The sequence below is a fragment of the Microcaecilia unicolor genome, chromosome 2, assembly GCF_901765095.1.
Source record: "Microcaecilia unicolor chromosome 2, aMicUni1.1, whole genome shotgun sequence".
In the NCBI taxonomy this organism is placed as follows: Eukaryota; Metazoa; Chordata; class Amphibia; order Gymnophiona; family Siphonopidae; genus Microcaecilia; species Microcaecilia unicolor.
The window spans coordinates 69,835,832-69,853,277 of NC_044032.1; the positions used below are offsets into that span (position 1 = coordinate 69,835,832).

Sequence of the window (17,446 nt, forward strand, 5' to 3'; positions counted from 1 at the left end):
GGCAGAGCGGCAGCAGTCAGGAAAGAGTGGGATTCTAAAGCAGAGGCCACTAGATCACCAAGCCCTTCAAGGTAGGACTAGGGAGGGCTCCAATGTGCTGCAGCAGTGGCAGGCAACCGGGCAGATTCTCTGGGTCCCCTATAGCCTCTGGGCCCTTGAGCATTGCCCGTTTGCCCGAGTGGTCTGCCCCCGTCTTTATTAATTTCAAGATACAGAAGAAAACATAAAAAGAAAAAACACAAGATATAGCAAACATCAAAATACCCATCCAACCCCACCCCCAGCCTAACCCCTAAACTCTTCCCCCCAAAGTCCCCCCCCCCCTCACACACACAGCCATCAGAAACAGGAACAAGCTCCATCATATGCAAAAATGGTGGACACTCTATGCAGAATAAACAAGCACTATTAAACCTCTAAGGTATTAAGGAGTGCTGAACGCACCCTTGTGGACAAGGTAGCTAAATAGGCCAACCAGGTACACAGGAACTTCTTACACACTTGTCTCGATCTAGTGTCCACAGATAAATGTTCCATATTCAGCAATTCATATGAATATGGTTCCACCATAGCATCAAGGTGAGCGGATCTGATCGAATCCACTGTACATCTTTTTGCCACCAGAACTGCTTTGCGACCTCCATGCGATTTAAATGGCTTGACAGTCTCCAAATAATTTTTGAAATTCTATGAATAGAGGAGTTATGTGTTGGCTGCCCAGTGACACATAGCTTTGAAAATCAGTCTAATGAAATATGGAGTTCTGCTTTAGAATCAGGCACCCAACTTGACGATAGAAAAAGAAAAAAGTGACACAAACAACAGTTTTTAGTGCTTACCACCCATTCCTGGGCTTTCTCAGCTTTCAGCCGCAACTCATACACAAGCGTTAACCAGCCATATTTGATATCAGCCATTGAAGGTGGAAGCCATTTCACCAATAGATGGGTTTTCTCTACTGTTAGTGATACATTTGTTGGAGGGTAAGGTTCAACTGCCAAAATAAAAAGAGCATTTCTTTATTACTTTTTATTTATGAATTTTGTTTTTCACATGCATAAGGCATACAGAACTGCAGTATACTGTTAGTGTTTCCAGTAGCACTGGGTCAGCTTAGAAGAGACAGCTGAGAGGGGATATGATAAGCTTATGAAATCATGGGTGGCGTGGATGGTTGGTTGACCTTTCAAACAACAATAAAACAAGAAGATACTCCACAAAACTAACAACCAGCAGACTAAGGGGCCCTTTTACTAAGGTGGTAGGCACTAACATTGCCTAACGCAGCTTAAAAGAGTTTACTGCAGGACATGTCTAGCATCCTGTGGTAGTTTTGGAATTGGTGTGAACAAACCGCGAGCAAAATAATTTTTAGATTTTTCTGTGGAGGGAGCTTGTCAGGGATGCAGAGTGAACGTTTCAACACTAATCAGTCAGCTCATCTATATTACCACACTCTGATTAGCGCAGGATTAGCGCTTGAGCCCTTACCGTCGAAAAATGATTGGCAGTAAGAGCTCACATGCTAATTTTTGTTAATGGCCACGTGCTACTGGCAACATTACTGCATGACCATAAAAAATACTGAAAAGGTTGTTTATATTCTTATCTGTAAGCAATGGAAGTAATAATAATGGACAGGGAGAAAAAAGCCTCAAGAAGCTCCCAGCTAACGGCTGAAAGAGCAGGGCTTCATGCGGAGGAAATCGGAGGAGTGGAACCTCTGCTGGGACAAGAAACATCTTTATCTCCCCCCTCAGCTTCCAACATTCCCCCGTGTCCGGCATTAGCTGCTTCGCTGGAAGACAGCCTACACGTTTCCGGAAGTGTAGCGTGTGAGCTCTCTGGCGAGGCTCCAGTGTCGCAGCAAAGGAGCCTGGAAAGTGAGGCCCGAGGGATAACCGGAGTCTCAGATACATCAACGGAGGTAAATCTCGGAAAGATCTGGTTAATGCTCAACAAGATGGACTCTGCTCTTCAGAAATCCTCAGGTGAGGTATCTGCTTTGCATCTTAAATTTGAGGATTTGGTTAAGACAGTGGAATCAGTGAAGGAAGATCTTTCCACCCGGTTTAAACAAATTCAAAATGAAGTGAAACAGCTTCAAGACTTTAACTTTACTACGGTTAAAGATAAATTGGCTCTACATAAAGAGATTGAGCAGATAGAGAATTTTAATAGGCGTCTCCACCTCTTGAACTTCCCTAAAGTTCCTGGGACTTGGCCTATGGATTTATTCAGAAGATATCTGCTTGAAAATTTGAAAATTTCACAGGACGCTATTCCTCCTATCAACAAGATTTTTTATTTGCCCAAAAGTCCAGGAAAGAATGAAGGAGAAGCTAGAGGTGGGGAAGAAATAAACATTGATGTGAATAATATATCTGCCATTTTGGAGTAATCTATAGAAAACGCTACAGAGAGAGCCACGCTCTTAGTGTCTTTTGTGTTTGAACAAGATCTTAATGCTATTTTAAGACTTTACTTTAAACATTCAAAAGAATTTTTTGGAAGAGGAAAAATTTGGATTTATCTGGATGTTACCAAACCGACGCAAGAACGGAAAAACAATTTTTTGGTTATGAAACAGAAAATATTGAAAGTCGGGGGAACTTTTTCATTGCCTACCCATGTAAATGTTTGATTCGATTTGGAGAGACGAAGTATATATTTTATTCACCTGAGCAACTAAAAGCTTTTCTTGATTTAAAAAAGTTAAAATAATGTTGGAAATTGTAATATAGGTGAGGTTTCACACGTGGCCTTTAATATATTTGAAGTTACCTATGATAAATCTCCTATCATTTGGCCACGCTTCCCAGTTAATGTGTGACTTTAATTTTGTGATATGATGTTTTCTTCATTTATATGTTAGCTTCTGCTGTGTTTCTGTTTAACAAGTGTATGGCTTGTAAAAAGTGTTGTAAAATAATTATAAATAATAATAAAAAAAAGAGCAGGGCTTCATCATCATTGGCAAAAAACCTCCCTGATAACTTTACTTGCAAATAATGTAAACAGACACAAACTTGTCAAAAATGTCAGCTATATATACTTAGCTATATAGTCTCTTTCCTCCAGTTGTACCAAAAATCAGGTCACAGTCTGATTTTTGGTACAACTGGAGGAAACAGACTACAAAACTAAGACTATACAGTTAAGTATTTATAGCTATACAACAACAAAAGTGGGAGAGCGACCAAGGATACCAAAGACTGGAAGATGTATGTTGGTAAAGAAGTTTATTGAAGTATGAAGTCTTCATACTTCAATAAACTTCTTTACCAACATACATCTTCCAGTCTTTGGTATCCTTGGTCGCTCTCCCACTTTTTTTGTTGTATTGTTTCTTTAACCGTGGGGCGTCTTCAGTTCTCCGTCTTTTGGCAGATTTCTTCTCAAGTATTTATAGCTGACATTTTTTATTTTTTTATTTCTAAGTTTTTCATTTTACAGTCAAGATTATTCTTTCAAGGTTAAACACGTGAAACAGAAAAGCGTTATAGACTTCCAAATTGGTTACAAGAAATAATATCACTAAAGATAATACATATACATTATAAAGCTATGAAGGTTTGGCGCTCAAATCCACAATAATTGGATCCAAGAAGCAATATAGAGGCATTCAAAAGGAAAATTAGCAACAAAGCTCATTTAGGCAATTATTACCTAGTACAAGACAGACATTTTAATATTAGACTCCAGTTGGACTTTTGGAGGCTATGAAGGTTGTCAAATGCGAGGGGTCCGTAAACACATATTTTATCATATTATATACCGCACTATACATTTACAAGGGAATCATAAATGGAATATTCCTCCCAATTGGAGAACTGCTGGTTTCAAAAGTAAAAATTGCTTTCTCCTTTTTTGTGTCTCTTTCGAGACATCAGGAAACATATTGATTTTTAGTCCGAGAAATAATTTGTCCTTATTTCTGAAGAACAATCTAAAAAGCCATGCTTTGAGAAGCTTGCCAGGTGCCCTTGGCCTGGATTGGCCGCTGTCGTGGACAGGATGCTGGGCTCAATGGACCCTTGGTCTTTTCCTAGTGTGGCATTACTTATGTACTTATGTAGGTGTTAAAGCCAAATTGGCTATTAAAGTTGCAGGTTTAGCTTGTTCTGTTTCAGATGTCTCTAGTATTGCTGATAAATGTAAAGTATATAGCTGACATTTTTGACAAGATTTTTGTCCGTTTAAACTTCATTATTTGCAAGTAAAGCTATCAGAGAGGTTTTTTTGCCAATGATGACGAAAGCCTGCTCTTAGCTGGGAGCTCCTTGAGGCTTCTTCCTCCCTGTCCATTACTATTACTTTCATTACTTACAGATAAGAATATGAAGAATCTTTTTAGTATTTTTATGGTTAAGCATTTTTTTGATTCTTTGCCTCATTATTTTTGTAGTCTGTATCTAACATTAGTGCACGGCCATTAATACAGAAAATAGGCCTTTTTCTGGCTGCAGGAAAAATGGCCTTAGTGCATGGGAAAAACTTACGCAAGAGCGCGCTAAGGCCAACTTTTCCCACAGCTTGGTAAAAGGACCCCTAAAACAAATCTTAAGAGAGCATTGTTTCATACAATGGAGGGACCTCATCAAGTTACCATTAAAAAATGCGAACATAAGAGCAAAATATTATCTGACCGTACTCTATCCAAATGGTCAGAAACTTGTATACAAGTCAGTTTACTCAACAGGGTTCTCATACATCAGTACCAAATAGTGGAACTCTCTTTGTAAAGACCTAAGATGCAGGAGTCATTACGTAGGATTTTGTAAGCACCTTAAAGCTTTTCTCTTCAGAAAATTCTTCAAGATTAAGGAATGTTAGCACTTATTTTCACCCTCTCTACCTAGTAACCCCCGATGCAACACAAAATTGGCACTCAATACCATTCTACAAAAATAGCATTGAGTGCTGATTTCAGCATCCAAATTTGAGTGGCAGGACTTATGCCTGCTGAAACCAGGTTTAATTCCCAGTGCCCAAATTGGAAACACATCCCCGGTATACTATAACACTGCGCGCAAATTTTAGGAACACAATAGAGGAAAAAAGAAGAAGAACACCCCCAATGCGCAAACCAAACAAAAAAAAACCACAAAAGAATGGGGGAAGACCAATCTGATTCCAACACATGGGCAATTGTTTACTGAAATATATAATTGACTCGACGCAGTTCTGCGTTTTACTGCAAGAGGTGCCTGCTTCAGAAGTCAAAACAATTCTGCAAACACTCTCCTCTCACTCATCAGTTCCAGCATGCATGCAGTCGAGCTTGGGAATAGGTCAATGGTCTGGAATAGAGATCCGGGAGTCTGGGAGACACTCATGTTCTCGGGGATCAGTTCACTCTCCTCTCGGTCCCCAAAGACACACTGTAATCCACAGTCTATGCAAGAACTCAAACTTTTATTTTCCAACTTTGCAACGGCAGCAACATCAAACAGTCTTTTGTGATTCAACTCCAGGTAAACACAAACTCTGTTCCAATTCTCTTGTTGTTCCTTAGGGGAACTCTTTTGTTACTTCTCTCCTCGGGTTTATTTACAAGGGCAAGTTCCCAACAGGAAATATGTAAATATATACAGTTCTCCTGTTCCTATCCCTTGGACAGTGTTCTTCCCCCTGCTTCTCCTCTCTTTTCTGTACAGACTCCTAACTCTGTGGGTTCAGACCCTCCTCTGGTCTGACCTTCTGACAACGGTGACACCTCTCTAGATCCCCCTGGTCTCTGGACCAAGCTCTCCCTGGCTCTAATCCCCTGCTCTTGGGCTGGGTCTCTCCTCTGCACACCTGTAGCACACACAACAATCTCCTGGCTGCCACTTTAAGAAGCTGCAACTTTCCTTTACAGCCAGTGGTCACACTCCTCACTTAGGATTCCCCTTTTCTCCTCCTGGTCTCTTGGCAGGGGACCCTCAGGCAACCAAAGACCACCTTATGGTCATAATTCCAACCCTTATCCCCTTTGTAACTCCTCCCCCCTTGTCATTCTCTACAAGGGCTACTCTTTTCTCCTGTATTCTGTTTCAAAACCACTCCTTATGGGCTGGGCCTCCTTCCTCGGGACATCTTACCACTCTAGCCTTCAAGCAAGGACCTCCCTTCCCCCAGGGCTCTAGGAAAATCTATCACTTTAGTAATACCCATTTCCATTGGGTATTACACTTTGAAATGGATGTCTCAAAAGTGTTGTCTACCTTTTTAATTAATATGTCAAAAAATTAATTTCTTCTTGATAGTAGGACATCTTGAATCTGAGATTGGTATCCCTAGTATTAATCCATGAAAAAAAAAGAGTTGGAGGCATTCTAAGGGCCCGTTCTATAATACAAAAAAACATTTCTTGCTTAAATGGATAGTTCTCCAAAAAGGTGGTCTTGAAAGAGGCAACATAGAGATTTTCTAAATTGGGCACTATCAATGCGCCCAAGGTGGTGCCTTTGACTTGCTGATAAAAAATTCCCTTGGAAGCTAAAGTAATTCTTTGTAAGGGCTATTGTGGCAAAAGTGAGTATCAAATAGTTAGGAACCCTGGAATAAGTAATTCCACCCCTCAAGGTCTTCTCGTTTATAAGTGGAGCCTCTAACTATGGGATTTTGGTGTATAATGAATCAATGTTGAGTGTAACCATAATGTATGATTGTTTTTATCTCTAATTGTTTATTATTCATATTGTACGTCTTTTATGTATACGATTTTAAGGTGTGGGATATATTTACATTATTTATTATGTTACCTTTTTACATTGTTAATACTCTTTCTTTACATTGTCCATTCTTTTAAATGTTAATTTTTAAATAGATGTTTAGTGTTATTTCTGATGTCTAGATATACTGATTATGTGAGTTTCATCTGTATGGTTGCATTTTTATGTAATAATTTATTAAAATTATTTAAAAAATGATTGTTTGCAGAATTATTTTGACTCCTGAAGCAGGCGCCTCTTGCTCCAAAATGCAGGACTGCGTCGAGTCAATTATATATTTCAATAAACGATTGCCTTTGTGTAGGAATCAGACTGTTCTTCTCCCACTATGGGATTTGGCGCACATTGTTATAGAATAGTGCATATCAAGATGTGTGCGCAAATTCAAATTGGTGCCAATTAGCTCCTAATTATTGGCATTAATTTTCTCATTAGCCAATTTTGTTGGGCACGCATCTTGGCTTGGTGCCCAGTTTTGGGTGCCATACATAGAATCTGGAGGTTTAAGTGCTGCATCTTTTACTTACTTATGTAAGTCACATCCACGAATTTGGGGTTGGAGGCATTACTCCCCTTTTCATTAGTTGCATTCACCACAATGGTATAAATTGTCCATAAGGATGTGTGCTTTTTATCAAAATAACATGAGTTTGGACCAGATGTTTTGTAGTCTGGGCATTCCATAATTTCTGGGTGCCTGAAATAAAATAAGGAAAGAAAATGAATTACAGTAGGAACAAAAGTAACTGATATATACAAAGGTCTACATTGCTTCTTCCTCAGTATATTAACAGTGAGATTGTATATACCAAGGATGGTACAGCATTTAGCTCTGACCATGGAAGGTTTTTTTGGGGGGTGCAGTGGGGTGGAGAGGGGGCTTGGAGGTTTCTGCTTTATTTCCCAGCTCAATTAGAACCAGTGCTGGGAGTCTGAAGCCTCAGTCTTTTTCACTGTTTGCAAAAGAAGCACTTGGTATGAGGAAATAAATGGCAGTGAAACAGCATTTTTCAGGGACTGATGCTAGGAAAGAAATTCAACATTCTATCATTCTGTTTAAAGTATGACTTAGACACTAGCTAAGAGAGGCGTTTTTGAAAATAACAGAACGCTTACTATAAATGTGCCTTTTAATGCACAACAGTGAACGTTGTTCTAGGATGCGGTTTCCAACTGACTTCTCAAAAGCACTTCAGGACACAATTCTATACATTGGAGCCTCAGTCTAGGCACTCCACTGCTGGGAACTTAGGCACGGTTTACAGAATGACGCATACGGCTGAGAATCACACCTAAATTCAGGCGTGGTGAAACGTGGTTGAAATGTATGCCCCTACATTAAGCGCATATTCCCATTATTCTATAACAACGCATGTTAATTTTAGGATCGCCCCCATTCCGTCCATGATCCTCCCGTTTCCACACCCCCTTTTTCAAATCACATGTAAAGTTCAATTAAATTTAATTAGTGCCAATAATTTCTTGTTAAAAAGCCAATTATTGGTGCTAATTAGCTCTATATTCAGCCAAATTGGGCGTGCAAACTGGGCACACACCCAAATTTGCATACATAATGTTTAGCGAGTTTTGTAGAATTAGGGGGTTAGTGCCAATTCTATAATGACATCGTGGTGCCAAGATTTTGCTGTAGAATGCTACCATAAGGTCATCATTGGCTCGCTCAACTATAGGCATACCCGCTTATGCCATGTCAATGGCAAGTGGATCCACCTGGGTGTGCCAAATGACGTGCATAGTTTATAATATTCTATACGCTAAGCATGTAACTGGGAGACATGCCCATGGCCCGCCCATGCTCTGCCCATGTGTATGCCCTGCTTGCAGTTAAAGGCTATGGCACTTAGATGTCACTTTATAGAATAGCCCCTAGTGAATATAGGCATCTAACTATCAACTACCCATCTTGAACCCATCTATATATCTGCACTTGGCCCCTCAGCTACATGGTAAGCTGTACAAAGCATTAGCATATCTATGTTATCTGAATGTTATAATGCGTGCTTATTAGGTGTTTCATTAGTATTACGCTGACATCCTATTATATTTCTGTTATTTGAATTTCAGTGCTGTTAAATGTGCATATTTTTGATCCTGTTCTCCTGTAGTCCTATTATTAGGTTTCAGGGGTCCTTTTACTAAGCCGCAGTAAAAAGTGGACTGCGGTAGTGTAGGCGCGTGTATTGGAAACACACCGGGTCAGTTTTTACTGCATCTACAAAAACTGTTTTTTTTTTAAAAATGGGACGGGAAAAGGGCCTGTGGTAAAAATGAAACCAGTGCGCGCCCAGAACCGGCCTGAACCCTTAACGCCACCCATTGATCTAGCGGTAAAGGCTCATGCACTATACATGCTGTGACCAGTTGATGTGCGCCAAGTGCCGAGTACCGCTAGAACTGGCGCACGTAGGAGGAAATAAATAAATAATTCATCCAGGCGTTATGAGCGCACAAACAAAATTTGAAATTACCTTCAGGAGGGCGTGCCGGCATGGTGGTAGTCTCATTTTGGCGCGCGCTGCATGCGCGTACAGCCTACCACGACTTAGTAAAGGGGCCCCTCAATTTGCTATTTTCAAGTTTTCCTCATTGATTATATTTGGTCATTTTACTATTGTTATGCTGCTAACAAAATTGTAAGTTTTATGTTAAACAGTACCTGCTGTACACCACCTTGGGTGAATCTCTTCATAAAAGCGGTTAATAAATCCCCCAAAATAAATAACTAAGGGGGTCTTTTACAAAGGCGTGCTAGCGTTTTTAGTGCACGCTGAATGCTAGAGACGCTCATAGGAATACATGGGCGTCTCTAGTGTTTAGCGCACGCATATTTAATACGCATGCTACAAATGCTAGCACGCCATTGGAAAAAAAGGGACCCTAAATAAATAAATGGCACCTTTGATGCGTGTAGAATTGCCCCCTTATTGTAATTCAGTTTTCTTAGAAAACATAAGTACATAAGTAGTGCCATACTGGGAAAGACCAAAGGTCCATCTAGCCCAGCATCCTGTCACCGACAGTGGCCAATCCAGGTCAAGGGCACCTGGCACGCTCCCCAAACGTAAAAACATTCCAGACAAGTTATACCTAAAAATGCGGAATTTTTCCAAGTCCATTTAATAGCGGTCTATGGACTTGTCCTTTAGGAATCTATCTAACCCCTTTTTAAACTCCGTCAAGCTAACCGCCCGTACCACGTTCTCCAGCAACGAATTCCAGAGTCTAATTACACGTTGGGTGAAGAAAAAGTTTCTCCGATTCGTTTTAAATTTACCACACTGTAGCTTCAACTCATGCCCTCTAGTCCTAGTATTTTTGGATAGCGTGAACAGTCGCTTCACATCCACCCGATCCATTCCACTCATTATTTTATACACTTCTATCATATCTCCCCTCAGCCGTCTCTTCTCCAAGCTGAAAAGCCCTAGCCTTCTCAGCCTCTCTTCATAGGAAAGTCGTCCCATCCCCACTATCATTTTCGTCGCCCTTCGCTGTACCTTTTCCAATTCTACTATATCTTTTTTGAGATACGGAGACCAGTACTGAACACAATACTCCAGGTGCGGTCGCACCATGGAGCGATACAACGGCATTATAACATCCGCACACCTGGACTCCATACCCTTCCTAATAACACCCAACATTCTATTCGCTTTCCTAGCCGCAGCAGCACACTGAGCAGAAGGTTTCAGCGTATCATCGACGACAACACCCAGATCCCTTTCTTGATCCGTAACTCCTAACGCGGAACCTTGCAAGACGTAGCTATAATTCGGGTTCCTCTTACCCACCCTCACTATCTTCTCTAAAGATCTGTTCTACGTGTTAAATCCATCTACTTCAGTAATACTGGTGATTTATCACATATCCACAGCAGAATTGTCACCAATTTATATCAGCCAATAATATTCCAAAAATATAGAGGATGAAAGAGGCTGGACGTCTTCTAAACAATACTCTTTCTCAATTAAGACTATTAGTACTTCAAACAGATCAAATCAAATTTGAAGAGCTACGGAGGACAATTTATGCAGGAGCACAAAGCCTCAGAACCCCTCCCATCTACACATTTAAAATTTTTTCAAAGTGGTGGGAATTCTTGAGTTGAAGTTCACGTCATTGGCATAAAAAAAACCTCCTTAATGCAGCAGTATGTCAAAGACTCTGGAGTTCTTTAATCCTCATGTTTAGTGGTCAAATCGAATTGGAGATAGTACTGTGAATGCCTTGTAAGTCTATTTTTAAAAGATAATAAATAAAAACAAAACAGACTATAAGGAGATACCTTTTTATTGGACTAACTTAATAAGGGGGCCTTTTACTAAAGGTTAGCTCAAGTTATCTGCAGCAGGTTCCATTTTATTCCTATGGGTCCTGCTGCAGATAACGCGAGCTAATCTTTAGTAAAAGACCCTCTAAATTTTTAGACTAGCTTTTAGAGGTTAAAACCTCCTTCCTCAGGTCAGGATAGGAGGAAGGAAGTTTTAACCTCTGAAAGCTGATCAAAAAAAATGTATTGTTAGTCCAATAAAAAGCTATCACCATACATTCTTGTTTTGTTTTATTTGTATTTATTAACTTAGAATGAACTGGAAGACCTCTAAGCGTGGAGGCAGTTAATGGTTAATGCAGTTGAAGTCAACAGAGGTACAGCTACCCTCGGCAAAATGATGGGTCGGTTGTAAATTCCTCAGGCTTTAGACTGCTCTTCAAAAATAATTCTTCAGATAAAAGTGTTATTTGCCTTCAAATTCATAAGCCTCTCCCTGGTGCTGTATTCCTGGATGCTCTCTGATTTTATGCTGCTTAAGGAATACGGACCCCAAAAGGTTTAAGATGAGGGACAGGAAGCCCCTGCTGACAGATACTACCTAAGAAACAAGGAGTTTGTTTTGAAGAACACGTGGAGCTATGGGGACAAATATATATATATTTGCACTTCGAGGCATATTTCTCCAAGGGGCTCTTTTACTAAGCTGCGCTATGTGCTAACACATGCCTACAGCAGCTTAACATGGCACACTGCGGGACATGCTCTGGCATCCTGTGGTAACTGCCAAATTAGCATGCACTAATCCAGGTGCTAAAAAATATTTTTGAGGAGGAGGGGTATGTCAGGGGCATTCCTGCGCTAAACAGGGCATGAATGTGTGAGGGTAGGGTTACCATATGTCCAGATTTACCCGGACATGTCCTCTTTTGAGGACATGTCCGGGCAACCGGGCGGGTTTTGCCAATCTGCCCGTTTGCCCGGCTTTCTGGACAAACGGGCAGGCTGGTGGGCGTCCTATGATGGCTCGCCCGCCAGCCTGCCCGTTTGTTCAGAAATCCGGGCAAACAGGCAGATTGCTAGCCTCCCCTCCCCTTACATACTACTGCCCTGGTGGTCTAGTGACTTCTTCCGCCTTCGGGGCAGGAAAGAGCCCCCTCTTTCCTGCCCGGAGCGCTGCCCTGCATGCATCCTTCCTGTTCGTGATCTCGGTGTCGATTCAAAATGGCCACTGAGAGTTGAAGTGACCTCGCGAGACTTCAACTTCGGCGGCCATTTTGAATCAGCGCCGAGATCACGAACAGGAAGGATGCATGCAGGGCAGCGCTCCGGACAGGAAAGAGGGGGCTCTTTCCTGCCCCGAAGAGGTCACTAGACCACCAGGGCAGTAGTAAGGTAAGGGGAGGGGGGTGACGGGGAGGGGGAGTGATGGGGTGTGTGATGGGGGAGGGGAAAATGTGACAGGGGGAGGGGAAAATGTGACAGGGGGCAGGGCGTGAAAGGGGGCGGGGCATGTGTCCTCCTTTTTGGAGGACAAAATATGGTAACCCTATGTGAGGGGCATGGGCAGGCCAGGGGCTTGCCTATAAATGCGCATGTTATAGAATACTAGGAGGCACAAACACTTACACCAGCCTTTGACATGGGGTAAAAGCTCATGCCTACAAGTAGGCGCCAAACCATGCACTTGTGCAGAACTGGCGATATACAATTCGTGGTCAGCATGCATCATCCCAGCACCTAAATTTTGGTGCTATTTCTTAAATTAGCACCTAAGGTTATTCACAAGTAGAATGAATTTTTGTAACTCCTCCTCTTCACAATTACTGTGTATTAACTGCAGTGTGCAGCCCATGCCCAGTCTCCATCTATAACCCATCCAGTCTCCGCCCCATCCCTTGCTAAGCAGTTAGCATGGGAGTTTCAGTGCATTTTAGTAAACATGCTCAATTCTCCAGTCAGCTACTATTCGACGAAACACAGAGTGGAAACGGGAGTCACACAAAACCACATCACATCATTTTTGCAAAAACTCCATTGATAACAGGGCTACATTTAAAACACTGTCTCTTCTTCAAGGCTCTTAAAGGAAATGGCCCCCAGAGAACATGAAGAACAGGATGACCCTCTGTACACCTCCAAGGACACGAAGGTCCTCCCAAGGGGTATCCCTAACCACACCCTATCCAAAAGACATTACACAATGTGATACCACAAGCGAGCCTTCTCCAGAGTAGCCCCCACACTCTAGAATGCACTCCCTGAAAGGCTTCTGGGCTATGGGGGCTGGGCCCCCAAAATTGGCTCTGGGGTCCCTGATTTGGCTGGCGGGGTTCCACAACCCCCGCCAGCTGAAGCATTTGTCCCATGCTGGTCTCACCGCATTGCTTACCCTGCTCTTCTCAGTCACGCTGTGCACGCTCGTTTTACTGAAACTGAGCATGTGCGACACATCGCTTATGCTCAGTTTCATTAAAATGAGCATGCATGGCGCGACTGAGAACAGAGCAAGGCAGGCAATATGAGACCAGCGCGGGACAAACACTTCAGCTGGCAGGGTGGGGGCGGAGCAAAATGTGCCCCCCCTCAATTTGGGCTCTGGTCCCCCTCCCCATTGAGGTCTGGCTACGCCCTTGCACTTACCTATATGTTCCATCTCTGCTTATACCCTATGCTGTCTATTAAAATGTTCTATTACATATTGTGTTAACCTTGTAAGTAGTATACTATCAGGCTTATTTTCGAAAGAGAAGGGTGCCCATCTTTCGACACAAATCGGGAGATGGGTGTCCTTCTCTCAGGGTCGCCCAAATCGGCATAACTGAAAGTCGATTTTGGGCGTCCCCAACTGCTTCCCGTCACAGGGACGACCAAAGTTCCCGGGGGGGTGTCGAAGGCATAGCGAACGCGGGACTGGGGCATGCCTAACAGATGGGCGTCCTCGAGCGATAATGGAAAAAAGAAGGGTGTCCCTGATGAGCACTTGGCCGACTTTACTTGGTCCTTTTTTTGTTATGACCAAGCCTCCAAAAGGTGCCCGAACTAACCAGATGACCACCGGAGGGAATCGGGGATGACCTCCCCTGACTCCCCCAGTGGTGACTAACCCCCTCCCACCCTGAAAAAAACAACTTTAAAAACTTTTTTTTGCCAGCCTCAAATATCATACTGGGGGGGGGGGGGGGGGGGAAGGTGTGTGTGTGTCAGCAGAGGCATAGTGAAGGCATGGACGTCCTTCTTTCAAACATTTTGGACGTCCTGAACTGCCCCCCCCCCCCCCAGCAGGGATGGCCAAATTTCAAGGGAGTGGAGTGAAGTGGAGTGGAGGAGTCGCCTAGTGGTTAGAGCACTGGTCTTGCAATCCAGAGGTGGCCAGTTCAAATCCCACTGCTGCTACTTGTGATCCAAAATCCAAATCAAACATATAAACGGCAAGTGACCGACTCACCTGCAAATGCGCAGTAGATTCGGAACGCTGAGAGTGTAGAAGTCCAAGCCCCGCCTCCACCAGCAGTACAGCCCAATAGGGAGGAGGGCTTGGACATGGGCGTGGAAATCGGAGGAGGAGGGAGCAGGGAGGGAAGGAGGGGGTGGAACTGAGGGAAACAGACGCAGCGATGGAGAACTGACAACATGACGACGGCGGAAAGAGGGGGTGACACCGGGGGGGACGGCGGAATGGCGGCGGTGGGGATGGCAGGGCACAGGAGGTCACAATCGCGGTGGATGGGAGCCCGAGGATGGAGGGTAGGGGAGAGAACAGCTGATGGACACGGGTGAATGGAGCGGATGGGAGGGGGGAGAGGAGGGTTGCTGGACATGGGGGGAGGGCAGGGGAGAGAGCAGGGTTGGTGGACGGGTGGGGGAGGCCATAGGAAAACAAAAAACTAGCCAGTTGTTATGGGCTTAACGGCTAGTTAATAAATAAATAAAGGGGGTGTCAGAGGCATAGCAAAGGCACGGATGTCCTTCTCAAATAAACATCCACATTTTGGACGTCCTCAACTCCGTCACAGGGACGGAAGCATAGCGAAGGTGCCTAACACTCAAAAAACAAAAAAAGACGTCCCTGACGAGCACTTGGATATTTTCACCTGGACTTGTGTTTTTTCAAGGTTGTAGACGGCTATTATACACGCTTGGCTGCTCTGCACTGGCTTCCCCTCCATAGGAAGGAAATCGTGTGCAAATGAGCTCACAACAAGCAGCTCATTTGCATACGATTTCCTTCATGCATGCCCGTTCCTTTCCAAATCGCTAAGGGATCGGTAAGGGAAGGGCTTTTTCCGTTCAGTTAGTGCATAAGTTAGTCCACTGCAGTTCCCCCTAGGGTGCCCGGTTGGTGTCCTGGCATGTCAGGTGTCAGGGGGACCAGTGCATTATGAATGCTGGCTCCTTCCACGACCAAATGAGTTGGTCGTTTTTGAGATGGGCGTCCTCGGTTTCCATTATCGCCGAAAACCGGGGACCACCATCTCTAAGATCGACCTAAATGTTGAGATTTGGGCGTCCCCGACCGTATTATCAAAACGAAAGATGGATGCCCATCTTGTTTCGATAATACGGGTTTCCCCACCCCTTTACGGAGCCGTCCTGCGAGGACGGCCCCAGGAAAACTTGGGTGCCCCGTTCGATTATGCCCCTCCACGCCATACTTTGTATTGTTATTTGAATATTTTTGCTGCTGTAATTGTCTATTGCTTATGTTTGATTTATTCTTACTGTACACTGCCTTGAGTGACTTCTTTCAAAAAGGCGGTAAATAAATCCTAATAAATAAATAAAACATTGCATCTTACTTTTCTGTGCTGTACAGGAGGGTATAGTTGGTTGGCAGTCCTCCATCAGAGCCAGGCTTCCACCAACAAGAGAACGTTTCCTTCTCCGGAGAGCGGCACTTAATTATTTCTGGCTTATCAGGAGCTGTTTGCCCTGTGGAAAATCATCATTATGCAGTGATTACCACTGTAACTGTTCTTTTCTAAATATAAAATTAGTTCAGAGCAAGCCAGAATCCCAGTTTGATAGAAATGATAATTTTGCAAGGTTACTGAATGTGTGCTTAATGCAGGAAAAATGGCCCTAATTTTAATTTTTTTTGTTACATTTGTACCCTGTGCTTTTCCCTCTCATGGCAGGCTCAATGCGGCTTACATATTATGTACAGGTACTTATTTGTACCTGGGGCAATGGAGGGTTAAGTGACTTGCCCAGAGTCACAAGGAGCTGCCTGTGCCTGAAGTGGGAATCGAACTCAGTTCCTCAGGACCAGAGGCCACCACTCTAACCACTAGGCCACTCCTAGCATGCTGACACTATTAACACAGGAGCCCTTAGCGCTTCCTACATTTTTTTTAAATGGCCGCGCGTTAATGCTGACATTAATGCACAGCCAGAAAAAGGTATAATTGAAAAATGCCTATTTTATGGCTGCTGTAGAAATAGGCTTAACTAGCAGGAAAGAGCCACATTAGGACACGCTAAGGCCATTTATTAGCGCAGCTTAGTAAAAGGACTCCTTAAATACTAGTAGGTATGCAATCACTTCAGTTATTTATTAGGGGGGGTTGATATTCACAGAGACCCTTTTATTAAAGTAAGCTTACGGATTTAGTGTGTGCTAACTTGTTAGTGTGTGTTAAGTGCCATTCCGCCCATAGGTATACAATGGGCTGAATAGCATTTAACGTGCGCTAATCATTAGCGTGCATAGTAAAAGGACCCCCAAAGTGATTTAACCGGCCAGAAAGGGATCCTGGCTGGTTAAATCGCTTGTTTAGCGCTAACCTGTCACATTCAGCGCCACTTAACAGGTTAGTGCTGCTGAAAATGTTCCATCGGTGCTGCACGCGATTTTGGGGTGCATTCTAGGGGTGGAGTCAGCACTTGGCCAGTTAAGGGCCGATATTCAGCACTTACTGGCCAAGGTAACTGCATAAATAGGACCACATAAAAGTTACTCCCATCTTTATTGCCAGTTAAGGGGTCCTTTTACTAAGGCGCGTTAATGGATTTAGCACACGCTAATGATTAGCGGGAACTAACGGCCCCTATTACCAAGCTGCGGCAAAAGGGGGCCTACGCTGGTGTTGGCGCGTGTTTTTGACGCGTGCCGAGGCCCCCTTTTACCGCAGGTAGGTCTTTCTTTTTTTGAGGAAACAGCTGTGCGGCAAGTGAAGCTCTTGCCGCGTGGCCATTTTGGGGGAGGGAGCCCTTACCGCCACCAACTGAGGTGGCGTTAAGGGCTCCCATGCTAACCCGGCAGTAACCGCTGGCTACACACCGGCGCACTGGGGGTGGGAACTACTGCCCGGCTGCTGCGGTAGCCCGGCGGTACTTCCTTTTTAATTTGCAGTAAGCCCGCACTGGGCTTACCGCCACTTTGTAAAAGAGGCCCAAAATGATAAGGACGCCTTAGTAAAAGGACCCCTTAGTG

At 43.6% G+C, this 17,446-nt stretch overlaps 1 protein-coding gene across 3 annotated transcripts in view; it reads right to left on the minus strand.

The window, feature by feature from the left end:
• Positions 1–17,446, minus strand: part of PRLR (prolactin receptor) — a 291,254-nt gene that overhangs the window by 26,730 nt on the left and 247,078 nt on the right. For all 3 annotated transcript variants that reach the window (XM_030193031.1, XM_030193029.1, XM_030193030.1), the window contains 3 exons: positions 15,810–15,942; positions 7,247–7,416; positions 840–994 (listed from right to left, as the gene is read on the minus strand). In XM_030193031.1, coding sequence (XP_030048891.1) covers positions 840–994; positions 7,247–7,416; positions 15,810–15,942 — 458 coding nt within the window. The remainder of the gene's footprint in view (positions 1–839; positions 995–7,246; positions 7,417–15,809; positions 15,943–17,446) is intronic.